The sequence below is a fragment of the Rhinoderma darwinii genome, chromosome 1 (assembly GCF_050947455.1).
Source record: "Rhinoderma darwinii isolate aRhiDar2 chromosome 1, aRhiDar2.hap1, whole genome shotgun sequence".
NCBI classification, from domain to species: Eukaryota; Metazoa; Chordata; class Amphibia; order Anura; family Rhinodermatidae; genus Rhinoderma; species Rhinoderma darwinii.
In genome coordinates, this window is record NC_134687.1 from 388,348,211 (window position 1) to 388,361,676 (window position 13,466).

General features: G+C 41.9%; 1 protein-coding gene across 1 annotated transcript in view; it reads right to left on the reverse strand.

Annotated features, from left to right (window-relative positions):
* SLC28A3 (solute carrier family 28 member 3) overlaps nt 1-13,466 on the reverse strand; it is a 107,396-nt gene that overhangs the window by 65,643 nt on the left and 28,287 nt on the right. The window contains exon 2 of the mRNA XM_075860606.1: nt 721-810. Coding sequence (XP_075716721.1) covers nt 721-810 — 90 coding nt within the window. The remainder of the gene's footprint in view (nt 1-720; nt 811-13,466) is intronic.

The following is a 13,466-nucleotide window of genomic DNA, read 5'->3' on the forward strand; positions in this document are numbered from 1 at the left end:
CGGAATTCCAGAGCAATTCCGCCGCGTCTGGCCATGCCCTAAGAGCAGACTGGTTGCTTTAAAAGGGGGATGGTACTTGAAATCATTGATGATTTAATAAATGGTTGATTTAGGGGAGATCTTGACTATATGTGTTTCCTTGGATATAACCTTGGTTAACAGAAGGCAATGATTTCAAGCACCATCCCCCTTTTAAAGCAACCAGTCTGCTCTTTAATTTAATCAGCATGACGGAGTGATATCAGCGGCCTTGTCCTCGTTCACACTTTCTCCTGAGGTAGAGAAATTGCAATTCATCTGACAATCATAACAATCTAGAATTAATGCAAATTGCCACTATAAAAACTAATGCAGCACTCTTTGTGAAAGCCCAAATTTGTGTCAGTCTCAAAACTTTTGGCTAGGACTATATGTGTGCCATTATGGGCGTGTGTCATTCTGGATAAGTGCTATTGTGTAACTAAACTTTATTTATCTCCCTAACATCCACACTGGCCCCTTATATTCAAAACTCTCTAAGAATATCAACCATATTTACAAATATCGTACGGTAATATTTTTTGGGCAATTTATGGTTACAATCTTTAATCCAGATTATTATTACAATTTGCCCATATTTAACGATATAGCAATCAAGAAAACCTCTTCGTCAAATTCTAAAGATCTAAATAATTGTAATGAAATAAATAAAGGCCAAATTAATGTTAACCATTCTCTTACCTGGCCAATAATTACAGAGTCTCCATTTATATATTTGCTGTTCTGAAAATCATTGCTGCTTGGTTCTTCTCTTTGTACAGATTCATCATTCTGTAAAAACATATACATTAATTATACAAATTATCAATTATTAATAATTTAAGGCCTAAATCACTGTTTTCTTTCAGGCCACCAATGCTCAAATCTTTCAGCAGAGGCATTTCCTAATAGAGTATATTGTACGTTTAACAATGGTATCTAAAAGGCCTAATGAGGTTATTATCCAAAGCTAATAGATCTTCATATAGCAGTTATTAGCTTAAAGCATACCTAACTTTTCAGGTGACTTTTCAGAATAAGTTGTCATATGTGTGTACATGAGGAATAACACTATTTCTGGCCATTACATGACTTGTATATGGCATTTTTTTTTAGCAGTTTTCCCCTCTGCAGGCTTTATCTCTAATTCTCAGTTGTCTCTGAGCTACTGGGCGGAGCCTAAATGCTACCATGTCTTCTATACACTGGACACAGAAAAGAATCCTGCTCCCCTATCTCTATCTATCACATATATAGAAGTAGCAGCATGGATTATACAGCAGTAATGAGCAGTGCAGCTGAGAATCCAGCACTGGGGTGGCATATAACTCTTACCAGCAGCCTGTGTCTCCTCTGTTTTGTAACCAGGAACAAATTTTGCTCGACAATAGGGGGTGGACAGCAGATTACAGGAAGGGAGACACCTTATGGCAGTAACTTCACACAGAATTTTCAGAGATAAAACAAAATTCTAACAGTAAGTAAATTACAAAATTGATATTTATCAGGTATACTAATAGAGCATAAGTTATTTAAAATGTTAGTATCCATTTAATTCTTGAATATCTGCATCACACAGTTTACCTTAATTTGCAGCTAGCATTTTCTGAAATTATAGTTCTTTTCATGGATACATTTCTGCAGCCTAAGAATTTCATAATTGGTGCATTTAGTGTCCTCCTCAGATGTTAAAAAAGATTGATGTTACCCTTCCGATGTAGAAATGGGTTTCTAAGTGTGTTTGTATCCACAGTCGCAAAATGCTCATCAATTGTACCCACAACTTTCTACATGCACAACATCACAAGTTGTTGCATAGGATGGTTTGGAAGTTAGCGATAGTATTCCTGTAATTTACCCGTGGTCTTACATTGGTTTGTTCAAATTCTCATGCTTGTACATGTTTTGTTGCTTTCATAAGTAATGTGGAATCGTTGCTGCATTATCTATGAAAGTACAGAGGTACTTTTCTGTTCAGGATATATTAACCCTTTCATGACAAAGCAATTTTTTGTTTTTCCATTTTAGTCTTTCACTCCCCGACTTCCAAGAGCCATAGCTTTTTTATACAGTGAAGGAAATAAGTATTTGATCCCTTGCTGATTTTGTACGTTTGCCCACTGTCAAAGACATGAACAGTCTAGAATTTTTAGGCTAGGTTAATTTTACCAGTGAGAGATAGATTATATATATATAAAAAAAAAGAAAAAATCACATAGTCAAAATTATATATATTTATTTGCATTGTGCACAGAGAAATAAGTATTTGATCCCCTACCAACCATTAAGAGTTCAGCCTCCTCCAGACCAGTTACACGCTCCAAATCAACTTGGTGCCTGCATTAAAGACAGCTGTCTTAAATGGTCACCTGTATAAAAGACTCCTGTCCACAGACTCAATTAATCAGTCTGACTCTAACCTCTACAACATGGGCAAGACCAAAGAGCTTTCTAAGGATGTCAGGGACAAGATCATAGACCTGCACAAGGCTGGAATGGGCTACAAAACCATAAGTAAGACGCTGGGAGAGAAGGAGACAACTGTTGGTGCAATAGTAAGAAAATGGAGGACATACAAAATGACTGTCAATTGACATCGATCTGGGGCTCCATGCAAAATCTCACCTCGTGGGGTATCCTTGATCCTGAGGAAGGTGAGAGCTCAGCCGAAAACTACACGGGGGGAACTTGTTAATGATTTCAAGGCAGCTGGGACCACAGTCACCAAGAAAACCATTGGTAACACATTACGCCGTAATGGATTAAAATCCTGCAGTGCCCGCAAGGTCCCCCTGCTCAAGAAGGCACATGTACAGGCCCGTCTGAAGTTTGCAAATGAACATCTGGATGATTCTGTGGGTGATTGGGAGAAGGTGCTGTGGTCAGATGAGACTAAAATTGAGCTCTTTGGCATTAACTCAACTCGCCGTGTTTGGAGGAAGAGAAATGCTGCCTATGACCCAAAGAACACCGTCCCCACTGTCAAGCATGGAGGTGGAAACATTATGTTTTGTGGGTGTTTCTCTGCTAAGGGCACAGGACTACTTCACCGCATCAATGGGAGAATGGATGGAGCCATGTACCGTCAAATCCTGAGTGACAAACTCCTTCCCTCCACCAGGACATTAAAAATGGCTCGTGGCTGGGTCTTCCAGCACGACAATGACCCGAAACATACAGCCAAGGCAACAAAGGAGTGGCTCAAAAAGAAGCACATTAAGGTCATGGAGTGGCCTAGCCAGTCTCCAGACCTTAATCCCATCGAAAACTTATGGAGGGAGCTGAAGATCCGAGTTGCCAAGCGACAGCCTCGAAATCTTAATGATTTACAGATGATCTGCAAAGAGGAGTGGGCCAAAATTCCATCTAACATGTGTGCAAACCTCATCATCAACTACAAAAAACATCTGACTGCTGTGCTTGCCAACAAGGGTTTTGCCACCAAGTATTAAGTCTTGTTTGCCAAAGGGATCAAATACTTATTTCTCTGTGCACAATGCAAATTAATATATATAATTTTGACAATGTGATTTTCTTTTTTTTTTTTATATATATAATCTATCTCTCACTGGTAAAATTAACCTAGCCTAAAAATTCTAGACTGTTCATGTCTTTGACAGTGGGCAAACTTACAAAATCAGCAAGGGATCAAATACCTATTTCCTTCACTGTATCTCTCTATATTTTATATATATATATCTATATATATATATATATATATATATATATATATATATATATATATATATTACATAGTAACATAGTTGCATAGTTCGTACGGTTGAAAAGAGACACATGTCCATCAAGTGCAACCAAGGGATGGGAAAAGGGAAGGTAAAAATTTCTACACATAGGAGCTTATATTTTTTTGTTCTAGGAAATTATCTAAGCCTTTTTTAAAGCCATCTACTGTCCCTGCAGTGACCAGCTCCTGAGGTAGACTATTCCATAGATTCACAGTTCTCACAGTAAAGAAGGCTTGTCGGATCTGCAGGTTGAACTTTTTTTTTTTCCAGACGGAGGGAGTGCCCCCTTGTTTTTTGAGGGGGTCTTACATGGAACAGGATCTCACCATATTTTTTGTATGTGCCATTAATATATTTATATAAGTTAATCATGTCCCCCCTTAGTCGTCTTTTTTCAAGGCTAAATAGGTTTAATTATTTTAATCTTTCCTCATAACTTAGATTCCCCATGCCCCTTATTTGCTTCGTTGCTCTTCTTTGTATTTTTTCTAACTCCAGGGCATCCTTTCTATGAACTGGAGCCCAGAACTGAACTGCATATTCTAGATGAGGCCTCACTTCTGCTTTATAAAGTGGTAATATTACATCCCTGTCCCGCGAGTCCATGCCTCTTATAATACACGACAATATCTTGCTGGCCTTTGAAGCAGTTTATTGACATTGCATGCTGTTATTTAGTTTATGATTTACAAGTACACCCAGATCCTTCTCAACAAGTGACTTCCCCAGTATAGCTCCCCCTAGGACATATGATGCATACAGGTTGTTTGTACCCAGGTGCAAAACTTTACATTTATATACATTAAACCTCATTTGCCAAGTGGACGCCCAAACACTTAGTTTGTTTAAATCTGCTTGCAATTCACGAACATCTTCCATAGACTGAACATTACTACATAGCTTGGTGTCATCTGCAAAAATAGAAATAGTGCTATTAATCCCATCCTCTATATCATTAATAAATAAGTTGAATAATAATGGACCCAGCACGGAACCCTGGGGTACACCACTTATAACCGGGGACCATTCAGAGTAGGAATCATTGACCACAACACTCTGGATACGGTCCTTGAGCCAATTCTCAATCCAATTACAAATGATACTTTCTAAACCTATAGTCCTTAATTAACCCATTAGATGTCTATGAGGGATAGTGTCAAATGCCTTTGCAAAGTCCAAAAACACTATATCCACAGCAGCCCCTCTGTCTAGGCTCCTGCTCACCTCTTCATAAAAACAAATCAGGTTGGTTTGACAGCGTCTGTCCTTAGTAAAACCGTGCTGGCTGTCACTTATAATACTATTTTTTGGTCACATAATCCTGTATATAGTCTCTCAATAGCTCCTCAAACATTTTCCCCACGATGGATGTTAAGCTTACTGGTGACCAACACCCCATTACCATTATCTAGGGGTCCTACATGTTCAGAACTTGGCTTTTTTGCATTTATATACTTGAAGAATTTTTTGGGATTTGTCTTACTATCCTTGGCCACCTGCCTTTCATTTTGTATTTTTGCTGATTTTATTACAATTTTACAGATTTTATTACGCTCTTTAGAATTTAAAAAGGCTACAGGTGTACCCTCAGATTTGTATTTTTCAAATGCCCTTTTTTTGTCATGTATTGCTCTTTTTACAGAAGGTGTAAGCCATGTGGGGTTTAATTTTAGTAGTTTATACTTGTTGCCTATAGTAATAAATTTTGCACTATAATTACCCAAAGTAGATTTCAAAATCTCCCATTTATCATTTGTACCATTATTTGACATTAGTTCTTCCCAGTCTATATCCTGAATTGCAGCCCTCATCCTGGGGAAATTGGCCTTCTTAAAATTAAGTGTTTTTGCCCTCCCAGCCTGTGCTTGTTTTTTACAGTATAGGTAAAATATAACTATATTATGATCACTCTTACCGAGGTTTTCACGAATATTGACGTTCCCAACAAGCTCTGCATTATTAGAAATGACTAGATTCAACAGAGCTTCACCTCTAGTTGTGTCTTCCACAAACTGGCCCATAAAATTTTCCTGCAACAGGTTGAGAAAATGTCTCCCCTTTGCAGTTGAAGCCGAACCATGGCAATGGCATGAAAAGTCAGCACAGTGCTCTAGGAACCCAAAGCCTTCTCCTCTACACCAAGACTTAAGCCATGCATTTAACTCCCTGAGCTCCCGTTGTCTTTCCTGTAATGCGCATGGCACAGGGAGTATTCCTGAGAATACTACCTTGGAGGTCCTTCCCTTCAGCTTGTAGCCTAGTTCTTTAAAATTATTCTTAAGGCTCCTCCACCTACCATTCTGTCGTTGGTACCCACATGTTCCACAACAGCTGGATCATCACCAGCCCCTCCCAGCAATTTGTCCACCCGTTCCACCACATGCCGAACCCTGGCACCAGGGAGAAAGCAAACCATTCGGTTGAATCCCCTACAACTATGAATTGTCTTGCCTTACCTGCATTACCATCCCGCCGACTACTAGCTGGGCTGTTCTCCCGGCTGTTAGGGAGATCAGTTTCCACTAGGGCTGCCATTTCTGAGACCGACACCCTTTTGCATCATCACCCATATATATATATATATATATATATATATATATATATATACACTACCGTTCAAAAGTTTGGGGTCACCCAGACAATTTTGTGTTTTAACTAAAAACTCACACTTATATTTATCAAATGAGTTGCAAAATGACTAGAAAATATAGTCAAGACATTGACAAGGTTAGAAATAATGATTTTTATTTGAAATAATAATTTTCTCCTTCAAACTTTGCTTTCGTCAAAGAATGCTCCATTTGCAGAAATTACAGCATTGCAGACCTTTGGCATTCTAGCTGTTAATTTGCTGAGGTAATCGGGAGAAATTTCACCCCATGCTTCCAGAAGGCCCTCCCACAAGTTGGATTGGCTTGATGGGCACTTCTTGCGTACCATACGGTCAAGCTGCTCCCACAACAGCTCTATGGGGTTGAGATCTGGTGACTGCGCTGGCCACTCCATTACAGATAGAATACCAGCTGCCTGCTTCTTCCCTAAATAGTTCTTGCATAATTTGGAGGTGTGCTTTTTGTCATTGTCCTGTTGTAGGATGAAATTGGCTCCAATCAAGCGATGTCCACAGGGTATGGCATGGCATTGCAAAATGGAGTGATAGCCTTCCTTATTCAAAATCCCTTTTACCTTGTACAAATCTCACACTTTACCAGCACCAAAGCAACCCCAGACCATCACATTACCTCCACCATGCTTGACAGGTGGCGTCAGGCACTCTTCCAGCATCTTTTCAGTTGTTCTGCATCTCACAAATGTTCTTCTGTGTGATCCAAACACCTCAAACTTTGATTCGTTTGTCCATAACACTTTTTCCCAATCTTCCTCTGTCCAATGTCTGTGTGCTTTTGCCCATATTAATCTTTTCCTTTTATTAGCCAGTCTCAGATATGGCTTTTTCTTTGCCACTCTGCCCTGAAGGCCAGCATCCCGGAGTCGCCTCTTTACTGTAGATGTTGAAACTGGCGTTTTGCGGGTACTATTAAATGAAGCTGCCAGTTGAGGACCTGTGAGGCATCTTTTTCTCAAACTAGAGACTCTAATGTACTTGTCTTGTTGCTCAGTTGTGCAGCGGGGCCTCCCACTTCTCTTTCTACTCTGGTTAGAGCCTGTTTGTGCTGTCCTCTGAAGGGAGTAGTACACACCGTTGTAGGAAAACTTCAGTTTCTTGGCAATTTCTCGTATGGAATAGCCTTCATTTCTAAAACAAGAATAGACTGTCAAGTTTCACATGAAAGCTCTCTTTTTCTATCCATTTTGAGAGTTTAATCAAACCCACAAATGTAATGCTCCAGATTCTCAACTAGCTCAAAGGAAGGTCAGTTTTATAGATCCTCTAAACAGCAAAACTGTTTACAGTGGTGCTAACATAATTGCACAAGGGTTTTCAAGTGTTTTCTAATCATCCATTAGCCTTCTAACACAGTTAGCAAACACAATGTACCATTAGAACACTGGAGTGATGGTTGCTGGAAATGGGCCTCTATACACCTATGTAGATATTGCATTAAAAACCAGACGTTTGCAGCTAGAATAGTCATTTAGCACATTAACAATGTATAGAGTGTATTTCTGATTAATTTAATGTTATCTTCATTGAAGAAAACTGTGCTTTTCTTTCAAAAATAAGGAAATTTCTAAGTGACCCTAAACTTTTGAACGGTAGTGTATATATACACTGTCACCCTGGATCGCTGTGAGCAGATAAAAGGGTTATAAAGCTATATTCACACGACATGAAAAAAAGGGCAGTTAACAACGGATCAACTGTCAGTTTTTCATGGCTGTTTTGCATCAGTGTGTCTCATATCTTGAATCCAATTCCAGTCTGACCGTTTTGCACCGACAATTGCCATCCATTTTTCATGGACTTTAAACAAATTTATTAATTTTATTCGTTAGTTTTTTTTTTGTCGCAGTCACCTGAAAGCACCACAGTGCCCATGTAGATAGTGACGCAATACCACTGTAGATAGTGTCACATTGCCCACTGTAGATAGTGCCAGTGCCCACATATATAGGGCCCACTGTAAATAGTGCCACAGTGTCCATATAGTGCCACAGTTCCCACTGTAGATAGTTCCCACTCAGTGCACCACACAGTGCCCATGTAGATAGTGCCACAGTGTCCCCTGTAGGTAGTGCCGATATAGTGCCCATGTAAATACCCACACCCCCTGTATATAGCACCTCCTGTAGACAGCACCACATCCCCTGTAGATAGTGTCACACACTGCAGATAGCGCCACCCCCTGTAGGCAGCACCATCCCCCCTGATGATAGTGCCACCCCCTGCAGATAGCACCCCCCTGCAAATTGCACCATCCCCCTGTAGATAGCGCCACTCTCCTGTAGATAGCGCCACCCCACCTGTAGATATCAACATCTCCTCTGTATATAGCGCCACCGCTGTAGATAGTGCCACTTCCCCTGTAGATAGTGCCACTCCTCCTGTATGTATCAGCACCCCTCCCAAAATTGACACCCGCTTCCTGTAAATAGCACCACTGTAGCTCCCTGTAGAAGCGTAATCCATCTGACCGGGGATTCTGCTCCTAGAGGGAGCCCCTGATGCCTCTGTCCATATATGGAGAGTGACATTAGGGTTTAACCCTAAAAGCGGAATCCCCTACCTGAGCGTCAGCAGCGCAGCGGCCGGGGATTCCATTCCAGGAGTAGCCCCTGACGTCACTGTCCATATATGGATAGTGACGCCAGGGGCTTCTCCAGTAGCGGAATCCCCGGCACAGAGCGATCTGACACCGAGGATTCCGCTCCTAGAGAGAGCCGCTGAGATCACTGTCCATATATTGATAGTGACACCAGGGACTTCTCCAGTAGCGTAATTCTCTGATCAGAGTGTCGGTCGGGGATTCCGCTCTTAGAGAGAGCCTCTGACGTCACTGTCCAAATGGACAGTGATGTCAGGGGCAATCTCTAGAAGCGGAATCCCCAGCGCAGAGCTATCTGACCCCAGGGATTCCGCTCCTAGAGAGAGCCGCTGACGTCACTGTCCATATTTGGATAGTGACGCCAGGGGATTAACCAGTAATGGAATCCCCGGTCAGAGTGTCGGCCGGGGATTCTACTCCTAGAGAGAGCCCCTGACGGTGGACAGTGACATCAGGCTCTCTCTAGAAGCGAAATCAGAGCAATCTGACATCGGGGATTCCGCTCCTAGTTGGAATTTAGGTGGCGCTATTTATAGGGGGTTTGCTATCTACAGGGGGGGCTCTATTTACAGGCTCCCTCTAGAAGGGGAATCCCCGGCCAGAGAGCTGGCCAGGGATTCCGCTCCTACAGGGACCTTAGGTAGTGCTATCTGCATGGGTTTCTGCGCTATCTACAGGGGGTTGTGTGTGGCGCAATCTTCAGTGGGGGGTGTAGTCTGGGGCTTTTAAAGCCCCGGTAGACATGAGAGTGCAGCGTTGCTCACACTGAAGCAGCACAGCACTCATTAAACCCTGTTCAAGGCTGTCAACGTTTATACACGTGTCAACTGCATGGGGCATTGTCAGTTGCAATGTATAAAGCTTTATGGCAGTCGTGAACGGGTTAACCAGTAATTGCCAGAGGCAGGGCTTGACAGAGGCAGAAAGAACGCAGACCTGGAGGCCTTTATTAGGCCCTGGGCTGCCATGACAACCATCGGAACCCTACGATCGCATCCCGTGGGGCTGATGGGACGTCAGAGGGGGCCGCTATTGACCGCGGCATCTAAGTGCTTAAACGGCCAGGAACAAAGCGATTGCTGTTCCTGGCCAATAGTGCAGGGTGTCAGCTGTAATACACTGCTGACACTCACAGCATATGGAGCGGGCTCAGCACGTGAGCCTGCTCCATACTTCACCCCCCACAGCAGGACAAGCAATTATGTGTAGGTGCGTAAAGGGGTTACGAAGCTATTTTCCCTCACAGGCTTTTACAGATAACTTATTGATAATTTTCATTATCTTTTTTGGGGGGGAATGGAAAAAATACAGCAATTCCGCCATTGTATTTTGCATTTTGAATTGACGCCATACACAGTGCAGCATAAACAACCTATTATCTTTATTTATATAGAATAGGCGCTGCCCCCAATGTCAGTACATGGCGTAGCCATGCTACAATGTTCTGGAACTGTTATGGCGCAGCATGAAAACTCGACAGAGTTGGTGCCCTGGCCATTGAAATCAATGGCAATGCAAACAGAAGTTATGGTAATGCTTCCGTTGATAATGGTTTCCGTCTGTCTCCATTCCGTTAAAAAACGGAAACCTTACGAAACTGAGACAAACGGATACCATTAGCAACGGAAGCATTACCATTGCAATCAATGGTAATTCAAACAGAAGCTATGGTTTCCATTTGCCTTTCCGTTGATGGGTTTTCTCAGACGGAACGGTCTGACTGAACCCATCAACGGAAAACGAACGCTGATGTGAACACACCCTTAGTAGTACAAAATTAAAAACATGATCATCATAGTATAATACAGTATAATGCAACCGACTCCCTTATCATTATGTACGATAGGAAGGAGGTAACTGATAAAGTTGTAACAAAGGGACTAGATCTAATTGTATTTCACCCTTTTCAATGTAGATGTGGTGGAAATCAGTGTAAATCTGCAGCAGAATCTGCAAATAAATCTGCAAGAAACACGCATGAATTTTGCTGTGGATTTGTTGCAAAAAAATCAGCAAAAAAAATTTCTCTTGGCGCTTAAGGGCAAAATTGTGATTAATACTAATGAATGTTCTGAAACTGACACAAGCTCTATGCCAGCTTTGACCTGAGGCACATTTATTCACACTATAACACAACTGATTAATATGACACAGTCCCTTAGGGTCCTATTACACAGCCCGACGTGGGCCGTGTACATGAGTGCCAATAAACGACAGCTCGTTGATCGCCGCTCGTTTGCTCCTTTCACACGGAGGTATGATTGCTTATGTATAGGGACAAGCGATCGTTACTCCGATCGCTTATCCCCATACATTTTCGTCATTATTATTTGCCTCATTATTGTTGCTATAGAAGTAGATCTCACAACTGATATACCATACTAATGGGGTATAGTCATAGCGGAAATTCATTTATTTTTGAGAAACCAAATAAGAACCTGAGGTAAATATAAAAATAATTTTATAAGAAAAAGTTGACTTGAAATACTGAACAAAATCATATTAGCATTCTACACAAGTTACATATATTATTTTTGAGTACTGTCTCGTTGAACATGCCAAAATTGGCTGGTGTAATAGGGCCTTAAGTGTCTCCCTTCCTGTAATCTGCCCTCCACCTCCTGTTAAGAAACAAAATCCATCCCCAGTTTCAGTGCAGAAAAGCCGGACTACAGGAAGTAGGGGGTCTTCATTGCCTGCCAATATAACTGTAACGTCTATGGCCGAGGGCCCCGGCCATGGACGTCTGTGTTCTCGGCGGCATCTCCCTCCAGGGAGACGCTGGCACTCACTTCCAGGTTCTGGGACTGTTTCTCAAAGGGCGCGCGCTCCCGTGTGTGCGCAGCCTTAAAGGGCCAGTACGCGTCCAGTTGTCATTAATCAGTAATTATCCCAGAATGCTGCTGGACTATAAAAAGGGCTCTGCCCACTTGATCCTTGCCTGAGCGTTGTTGTATAACTAAAGTTTGTCTTGCAAATGGTCTCCCAGTGTTTTCCAGTTCCCAATGTTACCCGTTCCTGCTGTCTGTACCCTGTATCCCGTGCTACCGTGCCTCTGTGCCATCTACAGTAAGTCAAGTCGTGTCTTCCGCTGCATCTACTGTGCCATCTACAGTGAAAGTCAAGTCGTGTCTTCCGCTGCATTTACTGAGCCATCTACAGTGAAAGTCAAGTTGTGTCACCGCTACTGTTAACATTGCCTCAGGTACCCGTTCTGGACTATAGACATTGTTTTATACCTAGCTGGCCAGCTGCTTTCCCGCTGCGCGGTACAGCCCAGTGGGTCCACACCCCACGCCGTGACAATAAGTCTATAAAAATGGGAAGGGGAGAAGGAAGAGGGAGCAGGGAAAGAAAAAGACACAATCATGCTGCCAATACTACGTGGAGGGGAGGGAGAGAAGGAGGAGGCAGCAGAGGGAAAGTGAGTCAGACACACACATGCTGCATACAAGGCTATGGAGAAGCAGAGGGGAGCCAGAGCAGAGTGATAAAGATACACACATACATGCTGCATCTTCCTGGTAAGTGTTGCGTTCTCAACTACACTGCTCATTATTCCTGTATAATCTCTTACATGCTGCTGCATTTATTTATATATATATATATATATATATATATATATATATATATATATATATATATATACACTACCGTTCAAAAGTTTGGGGTCACCCAGACAATTTTGTGTTTTCCATGAAAACTCACACTTATATTTATCAAATGAGTTGCAAAATGACTAGAAAATATAGTCAAGACATTGACAAGGTTAGAAATAATGATTTTTATTTCAAATAATAATTTTCTCCTTCAATGGAGTGGTAGCCTTCCTTATTCAAAATCCCTTTTACCTTGTACAAATCTCCCACTTTACCAGCACCAAAGCAACCCCAGACCATCACATTACCTCCACCATGCTTGACAGATGGCGTCAGGCACTCTTCCAGCATCTTTTCAGTTATTCTGCGTCTCACAAATGTTCTTCTGTGTGATCCAAACACCTCAGACTTCGATTCGTCTGTCCATAACACTTTTTTCCAATCTTCCTCTGTCCAATGTCTGTGTGCTTTTGCCCATATTAATCTTTTCCTTTTATTAGCCAGTCTCAGATATGGCTTTTTCTTTGCCACTCTGCCCTGAAGGCCAGCATCCCGGAGGCGCCTCTTCACTGTAGACGTTGACACTGGCGTTTTGCGGGTACTATTTAATGAAGCTGCCTGTTGAGGACCTGTGAGGCGTCTATATCTCAAACTAGAGATTCTAATGTACTTGTCTTGTTGCTCAGTTGTGCAGCTGGGCCTCCAACTTCTCTTTCTGCTCTGGTTAGAGCCTGTTTGTGCTGTCCTCTGAAGGGAGTAGTACACACCGTTGTAGGAAATCTTCAGTTTCTTGGCAATTTCTCGCATGGAATAGCCTTCATTTCTAAGAACAAGAATAGACTGTCGAGTTTCACATGAAAGCTCTCTTTTTCTAG